At 45.3% G+C, this 21,907-nt stretch overlaps 1 protein-coding gene across 1 annotated transcript in view; it reads right to left on the bottom strand.

The window, feature by feature from the left end:
• Positions 1-1,415: 1,415 nt before the first annotated feature.
• Positions 1,416-21,907, bottom strand: part of GMPS (guanine monophosphate synthase) — a 74,641-nt gene continuing 54,149 nt past the window's right edge. The window contains exons 13-16 of the mRNA XM_038752736.1: positions 18,659-18,774; positions 14,943-15,073; positions 9,683-9,855; positions 1,416-8,337 (exon numbers count right to left, since the gene is read on the bottom strand). Coding sequence (XP_038608664.1) covers positions 8,236-8,337; positions 9,683-9,855; positions 14,943-15,073; positions 18,659-18,774 — 522 coding nt within the window. The 3' untranslated portion in view covers positions 1,416-8,235. The remainder of the gene's footprint in view (positions 8,338-9,682; positions 9,856-14,942; positions 15,074-18,658; positions 18,775-21,907) is intronic.

Raw genomic sequence — 21,907 nt, forward strand, 5'->3', positions numbered from 1 at the left:
AAGCACTGGGGAGGTTACAAGCTGATCAGGTTGTCCCATGTGGGGCTCATAGCCTTAATCCCCATTTTACAGGTGAGGTAAGTGAGGCACAGAGAAGTTAAGTGACTTGCCCAAGGTCACACAGCAGGCACACGGCAGAGCCAGGATTAGAACCCAGGCCACGCAAGGAGGCAGGAGCCAGAGCAGGGCAAGGCTCTACCAACTACAAATGTGACAAAACCAGGGACGGCGCCTGTGGGCGTGCAATACATTCGGCTTGTTTTCATGCCCTCAGGTGGATTTCACCATTTTCTTCAGGTATGAAAGAGCAATAGGTTCTTCCTTGATTGATTTAAAAGAATTTCCTCGCTGAAGCAGCATGGGTTAGTGGAAAGAACACAAGCCTGGGAATCAGAGGACCTGGGTTTTAATCCAAGGCTCTGCCGCTTGCTGTGTGATCTTGGGCAAGTCACTTAACTTCTCTGGGCCTCGGTTACCCCATCTGTAAAAAGGGGATTAAATCCTCCTCCCTCCAATTTAGACTGTGAGCCCCATGTCGGGGACTGTGTCCAACCTGATAAACCTGCATCTACCCCAGCGCTTAGAACGGTGCTTGACGCAGAGTAGGTGCATAAATACCATAAAAAACCCTGAATATTGGGCAGCTTCTTCATCTGCTAATAAGGCCAAATGATCTCTTAACCAGGAAGGTATCTGTGGCAGAGAGTCAAGATCCTTTGTACCAGAGAATAGCTTGGAGATCAATTTGCAAGCATTGAAGCCCTAACAAAGTCAACTATTAGATCTAAAAGAGGAGTTAGCATTCTGGCAGGGTAATATAGATCGCTTGCCCAAGGGGCCCCTATTACAACAGAAAATGAAAGAATCGAACAATGGAACTGAAAATCACACATCTTTTGATGCATATGAAGGGAGAGGTCAAAGCAGGGACTTGGGAAGATTTGCCATTACGGTCTGACTTGGGGCCCCGAGAAGACGGAGAGACGGTTGGGTAAAGTTGGTAGTGAGGAGTGGAGAGGAGAGGGATTGGAAATAAGCCGCTCCCTTTAATTCATTCATTCAATCAATCGTATTTATTGAGCGCTTACTGTGTGCACAGCACTGTGCTGAGCGCTTGGGAATACAAGTTGGCAACATATAGAGAAGGTCCCTACCCAACAACGGGCTCACAGTTTGGAAGACACCCATTTAATAATGACACCCAGGGCTCTTCCACCTCCTTCAATCACGAACCAAGCTTTGAGGCTCCCCCGCCTCACAGAGCCAACAAAGGAAAGAGAGAAGAGAGGCAAAGAAAGAGGAGGAAAGAGGGAAAGGGAGAAGAGGAAGAGAGAAGATACGGTCCCCTTTAAATGTACTTTGCCGGTCCCCGAGAGAAAGAACACATCAGACAAAAATTAGTTCTGATAACATAATTTAATTTTTAAAATTTGTGGATAAAAATTAAGGCTCACAGTACTTTTATATTGTTTCACAAGCAGGAAAAAAATAAAAAAAATTGAAAATTGGGGGAAAAGACCCCAATACAATTTTTTTTTCCAGTAATGTTAACAAATATCTAAATGACTGAAGGTGAACATATTGTACAGGTCAATTATGCTCCTTTAATAGGCTAAAAGGTAAAGGAATTTCAAAAAGAATGGGAAAAGTGTTTTCTCACTGCGCTCACAAAATACATTCAAGGTTGTCTGGGATGGCATGAGGCGGATCCTCACCCTATAAGTTTCAAAAGTACCCAGCATTTCCCTAAATGCACACTATGCAAGTTGTCGACTCCTTCCCCCTCTGTTTTATACACTTGAAATAAAATAACAATTATGTACACGGGCTATTCTGCTTGTTCTACACCGTATGTTAAAATATTCACTGCTCTAGTAGAGCTTTTTCTAAAAAGCAAGGGCTCGTGATGTTAGGAAATTTTGTCAACCTAACAGAATTCGATCAAAGGCCAATGAATGTATACATCAAACTCTGATATACACATATCATATGATATGTTTGCTTGCACAACTCCTACCAAGATAACTTGAGAGACTTCAATATCAATTCTTGGCAAAATAATCCAACTGCTTATTATGTATGTCCAAATCAGGAAAATGCAATTCTCTCGATCGTCAATTCACTGCAGACAATACAAATTGGAAGTTGGGGCTCCACTATACTGAGGACAAACACCAAAGACACTTGTTTCTTTATTCAAATGCTCAGTACAGTGCTCTGCACACAGTAAGCACTCAATAAATATGATTGAATGCATATTACGCTCCTTTTGACTAAAGTCAAAATTTTTTAAAGTTAGAAGACGTTTCTACTTCGGTGACGGATCTTTTCATCCTCCCTTCAGCAACTGGAAATCAGGACCGTCTCAAACCCACTCTGACCCAAACAGGAGCATCAGCAATAATCACGTAAAATGGTCTACACTTCCTTTCCCCTAAAGTATTTCTCAGTGACATGCCAAACGGAAAATTCTTATTTCTTTTTTGAGTAAATTACATCTGCATACTACTAGATCAATGCAAATACAGAAAAATACTACTTTCCCTCAATATAGTTATGATAATCAATTCGTAGTACATGAAAGAGGTAAGCACCCTATTAGGATATATTTGATTCCCCGTGGGGGGAGTTGTCTGGTGACATTTCAACCTTCTAGGACACAACCACCTGTTTTCCGGTAGAGACAAAAGATGGAATTTTCTTGCTTTTCACCGAATACATTTTTGTCATTTTGAGTTTAAATTTTATATTTCAGGGATTTTATGTATGTTGTGAATATCAGTATGTCTAGGATGATTTCACAGAAGTTCAACAGCTATTGGGCATTAGGTTTTTCCCGATTTTAATGGCCATAAACTACATAAAATTTATTTTTATGGGGAGATGAGTTGATCTTAGAACACCCTAAATGTTAATTAGCCAAGGTAGTCACCCCCACCCCCACAAAAAAACACTGCATATATAAAGGTAGCAAAAATTGAAAAGGCCAACTTTAGTTCATTATTCCAGCACTACCGAAATACCCACTGTGGTTGGTTAAGGTGGTTACTCCCAGCTGACTGTCCTAACACTGCAAATAATCAACAGAATTAACTAAATTTCACCGTAAGGTACTAAAAATCAAGTTCCCAGTTTTCGGGTGACATATGGCTTTTTAGAAAATGGGTCTCACGGGGAAAACATCTGAGGATAACTTCAGTTTTTGATTTTGTGGACATTCAGGGTAACGGCTAGATTTGAGATGTCTAAAACAATAATGCTGAAAAAAAAGGACATCATAGCAAATACCCAAACTTCTCAGGTAGTCGAAGGCACGAGGCCTTTGGCCTCAAAAAAAAAACATACCAGAGATGTATAGTAACTTGGGGATTCTCCTTTCTGGGTATCATTAACAACTGGCTATGGTAATGCTGTATATTCTTGGGCCAAATCAATCCTGCCACAAGAGAGAACCAACCCCTCTTTAAATCGGACTTAAAACGTAAAAGCATTTCTTGAGACGAGACAAATCACAGAGAAACTACGACCGCCCAAAGGGGAAAGAAATATGCAACATCTGGAGAAGTGTTGCAGACATTTTCAAGATTTCTTCTGCAGAGAGAAGAAAGACACCCCTCATTATTGATTGATAAAACGCTACTCAGGTTTTAGGCTCAGTGTTGATAGGGTCGCAAGCCACTGTATCACTAGAACCATTCATTTTCCTATGACCCCCCACCCCACTTCTTCTCATTATGCCACGGACACTGAAGCTTCTTGAGAAAGGTAAATGTTATATACACTCACTCTCGCACGTACACGCACTTTTTTTTCCTGTGGATAAGAAAAGGATAGAAAACCACAAGGAGAGAGAGAAAGGGGGAAAGGTCATTTCACACTATTTTAGCAAAGAAGGTATTTTGATTTCAACCTTATTGCCAAGGGCTAATACTTCGAACAATATGGAACGGGCTTAACACCACACGGCCAACAAATGTACACATTAATTCCACAACTCAACACTATCTACTACTCCATTTGGCAAAATATTTATTTATAATAAATCTGTTCAAAAGCAGTTGGTCACATTAGTTTTCCATTTTACATTATTAGTTGTAAGAATGGTTTTGGTAAATAAACTGCCTCTTTTTACACAGTATACAAAAAAAAAACGACAACGTGGGTTACGTACCTGTAACCTGAGTTCTCTGTAAGTGTCTATTTCACGTCAAAGAGTCCCATGCAGGTGTTTACAGAACTTTGGGCTGCTCAGGATAGCAAGACTCCCAGAATTCGATGGGATTCCCTTCACCTTAATAATTCTACTTCTAAAGCGCACCTCTGCAATTAGGCTGTCCGACCTCTTGAACTTGACGAACAGAAAGCATCACTTGTATCTCTTCAATGTCTACTATGCGCAGAGCCCTACCTTAGGTGCTTGGAGATCATGCCATAGAAGTAAAACACACACTCCCGGCCTTCGAGGAGCTTGTGATCTAGTGGGGATAGTCTGCAGATTCGGCTAGCACCGTGACCCCAGCCTACAGAGAAAGGAAGGCTCGGTGTACCTTCAGTGAGTTTGGATTACCTGCTGAGGCTGATATGCCTTTCGGAAAACCTAGATAGGTGACCCTTAATTCTCCAGGGAGGGAATACGGCCACAGCAGGTGACCCCAGACGAGTGACAGATTTGACAACTAGAGAATGGTAGCCCGGTGAACACGGTTTCTAATCGCTGCCACGCTTAAAACTTTGGCCATCGTCCCCCTATCAGGTGGAGGTGAGAACACAGCAGACTGGAGAGGGGATTGTCAAAGAGCGTCGATGAACTCTTTAGGGAAGAGATATTGTACTGCTGATGACAAGGCTCCGCTTTGGCTTCATGGCGGCGAGACGGTAACAGGATTAAATGTCCGTCATGAGGACCCCAAGGCTGCTCTGCGAACCCCAACGACCGGATGATTTCTTAGCGGGTGTGGCGGCCTTGGTGAATGAGCCCCCGTCCCAACATGGGAGGGGTAAACCTGTCCACTGACAACTAACTGGACGGTAGTTTTGCCTGGTCCGCCTGATGGTTAGGGCCCTCTTGGAATTCCGAATGTGCTCCTAATGAGTTTGGGCCCCTAGATTGGGTCTGCCTGCCATTTCATCAGTTTGGAGTCACGACTACCTTAAAGACAGGAAAAACCATGCATCCTCTTTCACCCCAGATAGGGAAGAGTGGGGGAAAAGGATGCAGGGAAATGCATGGCACAACCTCAAAGAGAAAATATGCTGCCGCAGGGTCTGTATCGATGCCTGGTGCAGTGTTCTGAAGCCTTTGGCGTTCCACGTGCTCACAAGACTGTGTCCAAGTTGCTTCGTCTGCTGTAAGACCTTATTTGTGGTTATGTTTAGGTTCAGGGAGGGAGTACAGGGTGGGCTGTAATCACGCCCCCCACACTGCTGGGCAGAAGTGACTGAGTCAGAGGTCAAGGCTCTTCACCCCCAAGGCACCCGTCCATTAGAATGGAATTCCGGTGACACAGAAAATTTGTTAGGCTGGAATTGGGATCGGGACTCTATTTTATTTCTTATTAGCAACAGAGTGGTGTTTGGATTTGGGGAGTCCTTGAATTCTTTCACTAAATGCCCAGTTGTTCTCATTTCTACCTCATCTACGGGCAAGGCCCTTTCATGAAGAGTCTGGGACCAAAGACCCCTGAGTTTGTAGCCCACTCACCAAGGGAGCTGTACAAAACCAACAGAGGCAGGGGTCACTGCTACCTGATGAAGAAATTAGAAGCTCTTGAACGTATACCAAGATGGTGAATTTCAGAAGTTGTTGATCGCTCGAAATGGGAAAACCCTTACTGCCTAATGGTCCCCTGGACCATTTCATGTATAGACAGAGGCAGTTCTGGGACTGTTATGAGGCCCAGATACTGTGGTGTTTCTTTTATCTCCCTTCTTGACAGATCCTAGACTCTTTCAGAGACTGGGATGAGGCCACTTCCATAAGTACTCTAACTGATAACAGAAAATCAGCATATGGCTTTAAAGATTCACTACGAACCCTACGGCTGGGAGCAGGTTTTGGTGATACTCACTGAACTGCTAATCCTATTTAAAATGCTGGTTTGATCAGTTTCACTAGGGAAAGGAGACCCGCTTGACAGCAAAGAGGCACCTTAGAGACCTGTGATAAAACATGGAATAATAAAGTCAGCCCAAAAGACAATGCCTCGAGTTGGAAAAGTGGCCCCATCTTACCAGAAATGTGGGTATTTGTGGTGCAACTCTGAGTGAGTTAAAATCTTTCAGATTTGAGAACACACAGCTAATCAGCTACTGTTCTTCATCAAAGACACAGGCTTTGTGGGAAGACTGTATCTCCCCACAAGCAGGTAAGAGACTGAGTGGGTGGACACGACATTCTCCAGCTCCTTGGCCATTTCGGGTAATTCCCGGAGTGGAAAAAACACTGTGCCAACCTCACCTGAGGAAGCACTGCGCACTGCCCCTAAAACTGGCAAAGAGAGGGTGCTGTGCAAGGCCTCTACTATTGGGCTGCACTCCCTGTTTCCTGAAAGGGGTTGGCCCAGGCTAGGGCTTTAAAATGCTTTGGCATTTTCACCTGATGATGTTAAAGACCCAGGAATGAAATAACAATAATAATGACAGTGATACTGGTGGCATTTGCTAAGTACCTACTCTATGCAAGCACTGCACTAAGCACTGGGGTAAACACGGTATGATCGAGTTGGGCACAATCCCTGTCTCCTCTGGGACTCCCCTTAATCTCCCTTCGGGGTGGGTAGGAGCGTCTGGAGAGGGAAGGAGGAGAACAAGAGATGAGCAAGAGGTGTTACAGGATGACTAAATGCCCTCAACTTATAACCGTAAGAGCTTGTTGGTGGTAGGTTTGCAGGGGTGGGTAAGGTTTTTACATCCGTGTAGTCCTAAGGGACTCCTGGGAGCGAGCTGGGAGGAAGGATCCAGAATTGGAAAGACTTAGGTGGAGGGCTTTGCATGGCCACCTCAGGAGGGGTTGGCATGGTAACTAGGTGGCAACAGGATTTCGAAGACCTCCCTTCAGACAAAGGACACTAAGGTGAAGGGGCAACTGGAGTTACACAAATACAGCCTGGATTTACATGCTCCTTCTCTGAGCACCCATATGCCGCACGTGCTAGGGGTTAGGGCAGGCCTGGAAATCTTTGAGCTCCAAGAGTCAGTCCCAAGTTCCACATACCAAACCAACTAAGCTAATTCCCCTAATCCTGCTTCATTCTGCAAGGAGGCAACGGCACAGAGAATTCACCCTCTAGACAGAAGCAAGGTCTTTTCTGGAGTATAAGAGGGCAGGAGAAGAGAGGGTGCCCCTCCTCCGGCTGGTATATGGTTGGGAAAAACAAGGCCTGTTTTCTGGAGGAAAGTGGGACAACGCATTCTTCCTCCTCAGACTCACCAGGATGGAAGTTAGATAAGGAGGAGAGGAAAAATTCCCCAGAAGCCAAAAATTCCTTATTACCTCCTTTAGTCTAAGTGGAAAAGATGGCAAGAATGAGAACCTGGCAAATAAGGAACAGAAACGAGAGAGGGTCTTCTTCTTGAAGACATTACACTGCTTTGAATTTTAACCATGACTGCTAGGGTGTCCTCTAAGAAACGAGACAAGAAAACCCTGGGATTGCGAGAAATCCTACAGACTTTTCCATCCCGAATAAGTGCCAGATTCTAGAGCTCCAAGGTCGCGGGACTCACCTCCCTGGATATCACCTTGGGAGAAACGGGGGTTACGGACCAGAAACCTGGGTTTTCCATACCCCGTCGGCACACACCGGTGCCTCCAACCACTTCTGGAGGCTTGTGAAGCCATGTGCGCTTCTCTCCTCCTCGCCCCCGTCCCAGCCCCCCATTACATGGAAGCATCCCATGACAATAACACCTTGAGAGAACACAAAGACACTGAAATGAGAACAACGATAAAACACAGGCGAACAGAGAGCATCATTAAAATAAAGGCATAAGCAATATGAAACTGTCTGAGCACAAACAAGGGTGCCTTGAATATTTACCCGTACAGATTCTCAGCCCCAATTTGCAGTTATCCCCAACACGGCTCGGAACTGTAGATTTACGCTCCAGGAGAGGAATCAGATGTGATGTGGCAGCTCCAATCACTCTTTTCACAGTACTGCATGTCAACACTGGGAATGGTTTCGGATAAATTCATACTGCACACAGTACTTCCATTATTAGTAAAAAAGTTTATTACTCCCACTCAGTAGTTCCTGGAGGCTTGGATGTCAAATCGTACATTACCCGAGAAATGCCAGGAATCTTCTTAATCTCGGTGACCATCTTCAACACCACCTGCAGGAAAACGGATAAAGAATGGTAGTGATCGGGCCAGGATGTGCCGGTTGGAAAACTATCCCAGAAAACTGCTGTAGAGGATTTTTAAGATCCCCACAACGAAAATATTATTTTTTGGCCTCCGCTGAGGTGAGTCGAAACATCATCGAGCATCCTGTATCGCAGTCCCCCCAGTGGTAACAAGGTAAGTGTCAAACCAAATTCTCGCCCCTGCAGAGGCTGTCAAACTCTCTGCTCTGAGCAGGCCTAAGGGGAGGACCAGGAAGACGATTCTCCCTCCACACTACAGCAGGCAAAGACCCTCACACAGGTAAAGAACATCAACAGAATTTGCCATCCACTTCATTCAAGAGCTTTGGGGTAAGCTAATAGATGATTCTAAAATTCTCCACAAACACAAAATGCCAATGTAAACGCCAAATACCTATCTGCTGATGCAATTACTGGAACCTCATAATAATAATTATGAGATTTGTTAAGCGCTTTCTGTGTGCCAGGCACTCCCCCTGTGCAGGGGGAGAAGAGAACAAGCACAGTGAGACCTGTCCCACATGGGGCTCAAAGTCTCAATTCCCATTTTACGGATGAGGGAACTGAGGCACAGAGTGACTTATCCAAGGTCACACAGCAGACAAGTGGCGGAGTTGGGATCAGAACCAGGTCCTTCTGACTCTCAGTGCCATGCTCTCTCCACTTGGCCACACTGCTTCCCTAACTTTTGCACAATTTGTCATCTCTAAGGCTGGAGAAACTAAACAACTTTCCCTGTGTTTTTTTTTCCTTGTTTCAGTGGACAAAAACCTGGCTACAAAATAGCACCGCTCTCCATAAACTACAGGACCTTTGAATGATTCTGACATCTTTATTGGGTAAATACGAATCACTCCCAAATGCATTCAAGACAGAGATATCAAATAAGATGGGAAGCTACACAAACCTACCTATACTTAAAAATTCAGAAAGTTATCTCCCTTCCCCACTCAAAACAAAAAACCCCAATCAAAAAATATCACCATAAAAACTCAACTCTCCCTAGCTTCTTAAAGAAAATGATTTCAGGTAGATTCAGGGAATTCCAATCATGCCTCTTTCTCCTCGAAATAAAATCAAACATCTTATTTGGTATTTTTTCACATTCCTCAGTTTTTCAGCTCTCAAATGCTCATCTTCCCCTAAGAGTAGCTGACATATTGAAAGTGACACATACACACACACCCTCCCCCTGCCCCCCACCCAAAATGACAACTGGACATTCAAAGAGATGTGCCTGCCGAATTTTGATGTTCTTCAAGGCATTACCAAAATATGACGGCTATTTTAAAAATAGAAAAGACACCGGTACCTCTACAGGGATCTCATTTCCAGGTGTTGCTGCAATGCCAGTCATGAAGTCACTAGTAATGAAGGTTCGAATGACCACGGATCTCTGACAGGACGGCTGCTTCTGAAGAGGGTCCCGATCAAAATGCAGTGGGGTCAAGATCACTGGCATCTGACTGACTTTCCCAGCATAACCTGGAGAAGATAATAAATAAATCCTGTTAAAGTACGCTGAGACCACACATTTCATTCTAATTCGTAGAGAAAAGCATTTCCTTCCAGATGATAATAATAATGACAGTATTTGTTAAGCGCTATGTGCCAAGCACTGTTCTGAGCACTGAGGCAGATACAAGGTTACCAGTTAGTCCCACATGGTGCTCACAGTCTTCATCTCCATTTTACAGATGAAGGAACTGAGGCACAGAAAAGTTAAGTGACTGGCCCAAAGTCACACAGGTGGAGCCGGGACTAGAACCCACGACCGCTGACTCACAAGCCCGGGCTCTTTCCACAGAGCCACACCGCTTCTCTATGATGATAGATGATTCTCAATAGATGATACCCGTCTGCTCTTAAGCCATGCTGTTTTTCTAGCTTTCATGGATCAACAGTATTTACTGAATGCTTACTTTGTGCACAGCACTGTACTAAGCACTTGAGAGAATACCATGCAAAAATTGGTAGATGAGTGCACTGTCCACACGGAGCTGACTCCATGGTGAATATGTGGTGAGGACTGTACCAGCCTCCTTGCTGACCACCCCACTTTCCTTTCTCTCCCCACTCCACTCCATACTTCACTCTGCTGCCAGCATCATTTTTCTACAAAAACGATCAGGCCATGTTTCCCAACTCCTCAAGAACCACCAGTGGTTGCCCTTCCACCTCTGCACGGAACAGAAACTCTCCTTACCATCAGCTTCAGAGCACTCAATAAACTTGCCCCCTTCTACCTCACCTCGCTTCCCCTACTATAACCCAGCCCGCACACTCTGCTCCTCTAATGCTCACTTTCTATCTGTACTTAGATGTCATCAATCTCGCCGCCGAACTGTCGCCCACTTCCTGCCTCCGGCCTGGAACCCTCCCTCTTCATATCCGACAATTACTCTCCCTCACTTCAAAGCCTTACTGAAGGCACATCTCCTCCAAAAGGCTAATTATAATTATAATGACTAATTATAATAATGATGGTATTTGTTAAGTGCTTACCATGTGCCAAGCACTGTTCTAAGCACTAGGGTAATCAGGTTGTCCCAGGTGGGGCTTACACACTTATACCCCATTTTACAGATGAGGTAACTAGGCATAGAAAAGTTAAGTGATTTCCCCAAGGTCATACAGCTGATAAGTGGCGGAGCCAGGATTGGAACCCACGACCTCTGACTCCCAAGCCGGTGCTCTTTCCACTAAGTCACGCCGCTTCTCATAAACCCTCACAAGGTGGACTAAGCCCTCCTTTACTTTTCTCCCACTCCCTTCCACGTCACCCAGACTCGCTCCCTTTATTCATCCCCGCCCCCGCTCAGTCCCATAGCACTTATGTATATATCTATTATTTTATTTGTTTATATCAATGTCTGTCTCTCCTTCTAGACTGTAAGCTCGTTGTGGGCAGGGAATGTATCTGTTGCACTGTACTCCCCCAAGCGCTTAGTACAGTGCTCGGCACACAGTAAGCACTCAATAAATATGATGGACTGAGCATATAATTTGCAACGTAAAAAAACAGAAGATTCCACAAATTACCATACAATACCTAGAAAAATTTAAAGGAAACACAACACACTGTTTTCCAGCCCGGTAGTGGGAAATTTTGTGTCTTCTCATTTATAAAGTTGCAGCTGTCATGCCTTACCTCATGGTTCAATGAAAGTTACGGAGTTTAGAGTTTCCTGTCTTAAATGAGAGACAAGCTTCAGTCCAGTCAGAGACTTAAAAACTGAGAACCACATGAAGGAATGGAAATTAGAGCTAGTGATTCTCACGGCACCACTTGCTCTCCCTTGTCCCTGCCAATCATTCATTCAGTCATATTTACTGAGCGCTTACCGTGTGCCTTCAACGACCGATCATCCCCCGCCCACAACAAGCTGGCAATCAATATTCTTGTTGGGACGCTGGGTGCAACAAGTGACTGGCTGGCAGGGATCCCGTGCATAGGGCAGTGCCCACGATCATTACATGTATAAAATCCATTTCCAACCAAAATGTCCACAGCAGAGTCCCGACGCGGTACTGTTGTGCTACAGGTCAGAGGGCAGCAGTCTCTCTGGTCAGAAAACTTCACTCATCACCAATGGCCCTGTTTCTGCTACAGGCCTCCTTTCTCTGCACATCTCCCGGGACTTCAATAACTCCGCCTCCCCAAGAGCTAGGACTTATCTCACCTTAAGCTTCGCGTGTCTCTCGGATGAGCTGGTGGGATAAAACTTTAGAAAACAAAGAAGCCAGATGCTTCCCGTCGCCTTAGAGCCCAGCAAAGTCGAGGAGGGCTTTGGAAAAAGATATCCCTCACGAATATTAATCTTTACCATGTGGATGATTTTAATGCATCATGTGTAATCCAAATATGCTTCACACTTCAGGGACTGTGGCCTGCCCCTCAAGCTAACCTTTTTGGGGTTATGTTGGAGATTGAGGAATTCTGAGAGAGCACTCAAAATGGCTGGGTTTTCAGCCAGTGACATGAACTCCTGCTGGGCCACAAAAAAACTACCTCACTTAAAAAAGGAATGGAAACTCAATGTCTGCCCAACTGCGAGTTCCTGGTTATTGTCCAAACACAACTGAATTGCACTTCCCTAATCCATCAGAGAATTTATTGAGTGCGTATTCTTTGCAGGGCACTGTGCTAAGCGCTTGGGAGAGTACAAATGAGTTTGGAGACGAGACCTCTGCCCTAGAGGGAATTACAATCTAGCAAGGGAGACTGATGCTAAAATAAATTACACGTATCGGGGAAGCAACGGAGTTTAAAGATAAGTACAAAAATGCTAAGGGTGGATTAAGTGCCCAAGTGCTAAGGTGAAGCAGAAGTAGCAGCAGGGAGGGAAACAGGGCCCCTCCCTACCCCCACATCAAGAAACTCAACTCCTGCTTCCAAGAGGATGTATGTACTTGTCTGTCAGAAAACTGAGCTGTTTTTCCTCTCACAAGATTCATGTACTTCAGATACAGGCCATAGTCATGTCTAAAACAAAATCCTTATTCTTGATACTTGTGTTTTTAAACCTCAGTGGATAGCTACCCACTGCTGTTAGCCAACTCTGGGAAGAATTAAAACATTGCTGCCGATCTTCTCAAGTCAAATAAAATCGTAGCAACACTAAGTACCCGCTACTTTGCAAAACTATCAGTTCCACGCAAACCCATGTAAAAAGTCTCAAGGTAGAATGATAATTTAGCTCCTTATCTTCCCTCCCAAACCCTGCCCTCTCCCTGACTTTCCCATCCCATCCTTCCCATCTCACAAGCCCGCAACCTTGGTGTCATCCTCGACTCTGCTCTCTCGTTCACCACTCACATCCAATCCGTCACCAAAAACTGCCGGTCTCACCTCCGTAACATCACCAAGATCCACTCTTACCTCTCCATCCAAACCGCTACCCTGCTGGTTCAATCTCTCATCCTACCCCAACTGGATTACTGCATCAGCCTCCTCTCTGTTCTCCCATCCTCCTGTCTCTGCCCACTTCAATCTATACTTCACGCTGCTGCCCGGATCATCTTTGTGCAGAAACACTCTGGGCATGCTATTCCCTTCCTCAACATCTCCAGTGGCTGCCAGTCAACCTATGCATCAAGCAAAAACTCCTCACTCTCGGCTTCAAGGCTGTCCATCATCTCGACCCTCCTACCTCACCTCCCTTCTTTTCTTCTCCAGCCTAGCCCGCACCCTCCGCTCCTCTGCCGCTAATCTCCTCACCGTGCTTCGGTCTCGCCTGTCCCGCCGTCGACCCCCGGCCCGCGTCCTCCCCCGGGCCTGGAATGCCCTCCCTCCGCACATCCGCCAAGCTAGCTCTCTTCCTCCCTTCAAGGCCCCGCTGAGAACTCACCTCCTCAAGGAGGCCTTCCCAGATTGAGCCCCCTCCTTCCTCTCCTCCTCCCCATCCCCCCCGTCCTACCTCCTTCCCCTCCCCACAGCACCTGTATATATGTTTGTACAGATTTATTACTCTATTTATTTTACTTGTACATATTCACATATTCTATTTATTTTATTTTGTTAATATGTTTTGTTCTGTTGTCTGTCTCCCCATTCTAGACTGTGAGCCCACTGTTGGGTAGGGACCGTCTCTATATGTTGCCAACTTGTACTTCCCAAGCGCTTAGTACAGTGCTCTGCACACAGTAAGCACTCAATAAATACGATTGAATGAATGAATGAATGGTTTAGGAAAAGATACATATTCTTAATTAGCTGTATATAAACACCAATGGCCTTGTCTTTAATGGGGGGTTGCTGTTTTTCGTTTGTTTTTTTTTGCAGGGGTGGCACAAGACACTTATTTTAGGGCATCTGCCGTTTTAGACATTGAATCTCCTGTCAAGTGTTAAATCTTAATTTCACGTTAGCCTCAATGAAATGCTTACTGAGGCAAAAAGGCCAACATACCATCTGTTACAAAGCACTGCCTAATACCACAGCAGTTATTTTGAAACATCGTGAGGAAATCAAATTTCCAGGTAAATATTACTCAGACACCCCAATGATAAATTTACAATGTGGCATCATAGCAGAAACTATGGAGTTAATACGAGCCCAGAGATTTTTATGGTTAGTGAAGCAAATTATTGCATGGAAATTACCTGTGCCTTGTAAAATTCTTGGTTTGTGAACCTTTATAAATTTAGAAACAATGACTATTATTTTTGTACTGGGATCATACTGACCCTATGGAATCAACCACGAAATCACTAAATTATTTTAATGGTTACCAGCTGATGGCTGTGGTGTCTAGAAAGGTTTTCAGAGGTAATTTCTGCTTAAAAAGATCAACGCCACCCAAAATGATTTACCCAATTTTTATAGTCCTTAACCAATAAGTTCAAGTTAACTGAAAACCACCCCCCTACCCTTATTAAATACTGATATGAAAATGTTGGCATGGGTAACCATTTTGAAAAATCATCTCCCGGCAGGGTTGGGTAACAAATTGATTTGAGGACTGAAGTGATGCCTTGAGATGAACGAGGACCCCTTTCGTACTACAACCACATCCCAAATTCACAGAAAGGAATTCAGCCTCCAGGAATCAATACGGTGACGATCTTACCAGACTCCCTGAGAATGCTATGAGCCTCAAAATCCGCTTGACGTAAAGTGCTGAGCACCCCCGTCGTCAAGAAAGTGGGAGTAACATCTGTGGGCGGTTCCTTCACTGGAGGACCAAATACATAGACCACTCTAAGGGAGGAAAAAGAGAAAGGATTTAGAAAGTCACCTTTCAATTTCTGAAGCAGGACCCATACATTCATTATAAATGTTTTCTTGGGGAGAATATCGCTGTTACCTTTTGAGGATCGGGAAACACAGCAGAACTATTACAGAAAGAAAAATCCCTACCTCACCTCCATTATCATCTCTATCCAAGAAAGAAGCAATGATACGAACTTACTGTATATTTAGGGAATACTTTTTTATGGTATTTGTTAAGCCCTTCTTATATTCCTAACACTGTTCTAAGTACTGGAATTGATTAGTTTGGACACAGTCCATGTCCCGCATAAGCTCAAGGTCTAAGGAGGGAGAACAGGAGAATTGAGCCACAGCAGTTAAGTGACTTGTCCAAGGTCACACAGCCAGCAACTGGCAGAGGCCGAATGAGAACCCAGGTCCCTATTCTTTCCGCTAGGCCATGCTACTTCTTGAATTCTTTCTCCTGTGAAATACGGTATGGAAGCATACGAGCCCCTGGAACAGTGCTATACATTCTCTAGGCTGTCGAAATCCATTAATGAACAAATTCCTGAGGCTACAAGGAAGAGTGGAGAGAGTGGACCAAAGAGAGCTGGGATTAAGTGGGAAAAGTGTCCCTGGAAATCCCAATTCCTCTTGGTTAGGTCTCTTCAGCCACCTCTTCTCTTCCTTCCCCTATTAGCACTCTCTGAGGGAATGGGCAAGACAGGTATCAGTAATAATAATTACGGCATTTGTTAAGTGCTTATTATGTGCCAGATAATGTACTAAGCCCTGGGGTGGATACAAACAAACCTGGTTGGACACAGTCCCTGTCCCAGGTGGGGCTCATAATCTCAATCCCTATTAAAACAGATGAGGTAACTGAGGGCCAGAGAAGTGAAGTGACTTACCCAAGGTTACACAGCAGACAAGGGGCAGAGCCAGGATTAGAATCCATGACCTTTAGACTCGCAGGCCTGTGGCTCTATCCACTACACCATGCTGCTTCTGATCAACTGATCAGAAACTCCTGACCCATGCAATGAAATTTCTGGTAACACTTTAGCTGGGTCAAGAGAGTGGGCCATCTCCCTTCTTTCTCAGATGTGATGAAAAAACAAAACTATTAGTATGGTCTAATTATTGCACTCAAATGTCTAGCTTCCAAGACTTCTCTCAATAGCTTAACTACGGAGAGAAATGATGTGAATGAAAGAGTAAGTCATAAGCTCAGGATCCAAACATAAGACAACTTTAGTGCCGGGGAAAATAACCTTGCCGCTTATCCATTTTATATGCTGCCAAGAAACCAGCATTTTGCCTTTCCACAAAATTTACAAATAGGCTATTTCTAGGCAAGAAGGCAAAGCTGCAAAAATAGGGGTATACAATCTCAAATGAATAACCAAATGTCAACAACTTTTTAATGATAATAATAATGATATTTGTTAAGCACTATGTGCCAGCCACTGTCCTAAGCACTGAGATAGACAAAACGATTAGTTCTTTTTTTGTTTTGTTTTAAATGGTATTTGTTAAGAGCTTATTATGTGCCAGGCACTGTACTAAGCGCTGGGGTAAACACAGGGTAATCAGGTTGGACACAGTCCACGTCCCACATGGGCTCCCACTCTTAATTTCCATTTTACAGATGAGGTCACAAGCACAGAGAAGTGAAGTGACTTGCCTACAGTCCCACAGCAGACTAGTGACGGAGCTGGGATTAGAACCCAGGTTCTCTGACTCCCAAGTCCAAGCTCTTTCCACTAGGTCACACCGCTTCTCAACCCGTGAAAATTATGAAGTTAAATATATGATCTAGAACTTCATAGCTGAACCTTAAAATCCAACTGGTAAGATAATTAGGGAATGGCAGGAGCAGTAGGCTGGGTCAAAAGGTCATGGCTTCATCCCCATCTGTAAAATGGGGATGAAGACTGTGAGCCCCCCGTGGGACAACCTGATCTCCCTGTTAACCTCCCCAGCGCTTAGAACAGTGCTTTGCACATAGTAAGTGCTTAATAAATGCTATCATTATTATTATTATTATTATGGCTTTGTCCAAGGTGAGGGCATGTGTCGGCCGAGGGTCAGAGGAGTAAGTGCCCAAGATGGCAGCAGGGATCTGCTGAAGGCTCAAGGCAAGGGAGAAGTGAGAAAACAAGGTGGAAGAAGCCAGGAGAAGACCAGGCAGGGTATTCATTCATTCATTCAATCGTATTTATTGAGCGCTTACTGTGTACAGAGCACTGTACTAAGCGCTTGAGAAGTACAAGTTGGCAACATATAGAGACGGTCCCTACCCAACAGCGGGCTCACAATCTAGAAGGGGGAGACAGACAAAAAACAAACCATATTAACAAAGTAAAATAAATAGTAAATATGTACAAGTAAAATAGAGTAATAAATCTGTACGAACATATATACAGGTGCTGTTGGGAGGGGAAAGAGGTGGGGCAGAGGGGATGGGGAGAGGAAGGAGGGGGCTCAGTCTGGGGAGGCATCCTGGAGGAGGTGAGCTCTCAATAAGGCTTTGAAGGGAGGAAGAGAGCTAGCTTGGCGGATGTGCGGAGGGAGGGCATTCCAGGCTGGGGGTGGACATGGGCCGGGGGTCAATGGTGGCACAGGCGAGAGCAAGGCCCAGCGAGGAGGTTAGCGGTGGCAGAGGAGCGGAGGGTGCGGGCTGGGCTGGAGAAGGAGAGAAGGGAGGTGAGGTAGGAGGGGGTGAGGTGATGGACAGCCTTGAAGCCGAGAGTGAGGAGTTTTTGCCTGATGCGTAGGTTGATTGGTAGCCACTGGAGATTTCTGAGGAGGGGAGTAACATGCCCAGAGCGTTTCTGCACAAAGGTGATCCGGGCAGCAGCGGGACACAGACCGTAAGCTTGTTGGGGGCAGGGAATGTGTCTCTTTATTGTTATATTGTACTCTCCCAAGTGCTTAGTACAGTGCTCTGCACACAGTAAGCACTCAAATACAATTGAATTGAACTGAACACAGGACAGAACAGCACATCAACAGGCAGGCAAGAGCCGCAAACATTGCCAGTGGTCTTGCCCTAAGGGTCCTCTGTCTCCTCACCATGCCAACTGATGCCTGCCTTTCCTCCTCTCTCCCAAATCCACAAACCCCAACACTCTCCCTGACAGCCTATCTTCCTGCCACCGTTAGCACATCTTCACCGTCTAACTGAAAGAGGAGAGAAGCAGCGTGGTCTAGTGGAAAGAGCTGAGGTCAGAGAGTCAGGAAACCTGGTTTCAAATCCCAGGCTCCACCACCTGCCTGATGTGTGACCTTGGGCAAACCATTTCATTTCTCTGAGCCTCAGTAGCCTCACCTGCAAAACGGGGATTAAAACCTATTCTCCCTTCCCTTTAGATAAAGCTGTGGACCTAGTGTGGGGCAGGGACTGTGTCTGATTCGATTATCTTGCATTTACCCCAGCATTTAGCACACCGCTTAGCACACGGTAGGTAAGTGCTTACTACCACAGTTATTATTAGTAGTAGTAACAGTAGTTCTACTGTTTATGGAGCCCCCCAGGTCTATTCGGGTACCTCTAAAATGCAAGCATTTAAATACAAAAGGGCATACCTGTTAATGTTGTGACACATGCGTGGAATGAGCCTGGCCAGGAACATAAGAGACTCCCAGTCTGGATCATCTTTACTGGAAACTCCACATACATAGCTATATGAACGACAGTCACCCTGCAGACACAAATACAATTAAATCACTTGAAATCGCCTTGCACACAACATCCACCCGAAGCCATAGCTACATAGGCGGATGAATAGTGAGAAAAGATGGTTTTATTTCTATTCCTGCCTGGATGTAACCTGAGGGGGACGGGGTTGGAAACCCACTTAGGACTTGCTTGTAAGCGTGGAGTACAGGTCACGGTTGTGATTCTGTGAAATAGCGACAGAATAAAAACTGCAGATCTTAGAGTGTTCAAAGCAATGCAGGAAATTCAAAATTGAAGATGCCATATGCCTAGGTGCCAGCAGGGTCTGTCTCATTTCGTGGGATGATCAAGAGGCAAAATTCAAGTCCCCAATTTTACGGTTAACTTTATTATAGCTTTGTGCAAAAACCAAAGAGTGGTTAGGTGCTTATATTAAGTAACTGCCCACTCTACAAATTATATTTCCTCAAAATATCCACTCTAAAAAGCTAGTCATATACCGCAGTCCTTTTTTTAAACAGTTCAATTCACAGTTCAGTGAGGCATAGATGCAGGATTCTATTCTATTTCTAGATTCATCTCTAAATCTACTTAAGCAAATCAAGTAGGCTTTCCTGAGACAAAATTCCCACTTCTGCAAATATCTGGGACTATTCATTCAATTGTATTTACTGAGCGCTTACTGTGTGCAGAGTACTGTACTAAGTGCTTGGGAAATACAAGTTGGCAACATAGAGACGGTCCCTACCCAACAACGGACTATTCCTACATCATTCTACCGATGAGTGTGATGGTATTTTCGAAGCCCCACAAAGTTCCTTAGAACGAATGCAAACTCAAAATTCCTTTGTTCCACAAATAACAGGACATGTCATCTCCGCATCACCATTATCCTCCTCTCTTTTTTTGGAATTCAAAAATCCAAGGTCTCTAAAGACTGTAAAGCTACCCAGGGATTTCTCAGTCTTTTTTCTTTAAAAAAAACAAAATGGCATTAGGTTTGGTGCTCAAAAGCATTTGTCTTTCCACTGTGCTCAAAACCCAACAGGGCCAACACAATCCTTCACAAGCAGATAAACGAAGAAGTGTATTGTTGAGGGGAGAGTGGGTGAGAGTGAGACAGAGCATGTTGTTGGGAATGGGAGGGAGTATGAGAAGGGAAGAGAGAGAGCATGCATGTGTTTGTGTGAAGGATTCCTTCGAATGAGACCTTAAAAATAAAAGATGCGGTCTAATCTCCATTAACACGACGACTCGCTGTGATGGCCGGTCCCGCTGGGCCTTGCCATTGGGAGGGGGAAGAGGAAACCAAGGGAGCTGCTGCATGGTGCCTCTCCCTGAGGCAAGTATAAATATTTAGCTGAGCCAATTCTAGGGAAGCACTGGGTAGTTATTAGCAGGGCCAGGTAACTGGAGACCACCGTAGGGCCAGCTTGGGGTGAGAGGTTGCAAACTTGTGTGCCTGAGAGAGCCAGACACAAGAATATCTCGTGCTGTGACCCTGGAAAGACTCGGGGCACAGGAAGGGACAGGAGAGGATCCTCAGTTAGGATTGGGATAACCTGGGAGTTTACAGTCCAGAGTGAGGCTCCTGCCCCTGATGGGGAGAGAGGAAACCCTGCAAAGGACTCGGAGTGGGAGAGACTGGAATCTGGGACAACCTGGGGCAAGAGAGGAAGGACCAGAGGCACATGATCCCCAGAACACCTATAATAATAATAATTATGGCATTTATTAAGCGCTTACTATGTGCAAAGCACTGTTCTAAGCACTGGGGAGGTTACAAGGTGATCAGGTTGTCCCACGGGGGGCTCACAGTCTTCATCCCTGTTTTACAGATGAGGTAACTGAGGCCCAGAGAAGTCAAGTGACTTGCCCAAAGTCACACAGCTGACACGTGGCGGAGCCGGAATTTGAACCCACGACCTCCGACTCCAAAGCCCGGGCTCTTTTCCACTGAGCCACGCTGCCTCTCTATAGGGAAGTACACAGGAGGAAAGTATCTACGGGAAGGTGGCTTGAACTGGAATTGTTTTCACTGGTACTGAATTAAGACTCCACCAAACATTATTGAGATCTCAGGTCCTGGTATCTGCCTACGGTAGACACTTCAGGAGAAGCCATGGGAGAATTTTCTCTACGTTGGCTTTTTCCTAGGAAGCCAGGCCCAGGAAGGAGGTGGTAGGCTAGTCTCTGATGACTTCTTGGCCTTTGGGGAGACACCTGGGCTTCTGATGGGGGAGGTGGCAACAACAGGGGTGCAGGGACTTAAACGACACTGAGCAGAGGTTGCCAAACTGGCACCAAAATAGGAGAGTTGGATGGCTTTAGGACCCTGAAGAGGTTAACCAGGGTCTGGACCCTCCTAAACTGACCCCGAGGGCTTTGTTTTTTTTTTTTTTTTTAATGCTATTTGTTAAGCACTTTAACAGGACAGGATTTAGGACTAAGAATCTCAGGAAATGGCACATACGGTGTCCAGCAGTGGGATCGACTCACGCAGCTGCAGGAAGAGCGTAAGTCCCTGGGGGCCTGGTGGAGAAAGATGAGTGCATCTTACAGGAAGTTAGATGACAAATAATAATAATAATTGCGGTATTTATTACTTATTATGTGCCAGGCACTAAACTAAGCCAAGCAAATCAGGTTTGGACATAGTCCCTGTCCACATGGGGCTCCCAGTCTTAATCCCCATTTTGCATGTGAAGTAACTGAGGCCCAGAGAAGTGAAGTGACTTGCCCAAGGTCACACAGCAGACAAGTGGCAGAGGCGGCATTAGCGCTCAGGTCCTTCTGACTCCCATGCCCGGCCTCGATCCACTAGGCCACGCTATTTCTGACAAGGGTGGGAAAGGCCCCTCTTGTTCACCAGAGTCCAGCTGCATTGCCTCTCCCCCAGGCTGATGGTGGATAAACAAAAGGGTAAGGGGTGGTACTCTCTGGTGACCGGTGCCATTAGGGGCGACTTAAGTGTCTAGTGAGATGCCACCTCAGGATCCAGCGGGATGTCATTGCTGAAGACCTCAGGGTCCAGTGAGGTGCCAGTGACAGAGAGCTCAGTGTCCACGAAGTGAACCCTCTCACTCAACACTGATGGGTGGCGGAGGGGAAATGAAAGGACTACTGGGGGGATTTTTGAGCCTGTTTCCCCAGGC

The sequence above is a fragment of the Tachyglossus aculeatus genome, chromosome 1 (genome assembly GCF_015852505.1).
Source record: "Tachyglossus aculeatus isolate mTacAcu1 chromosome 1, mTacAcu1.pri, whole genome shotgun sequence".
Taxonomy (NCBI): domain Eukaryota; kingdom Metazoa; phylum Chordata; class Mammalia; order Monotremata; family Tachyglossidae; genus Tachyglossus; species Tachyglossus aculeatus.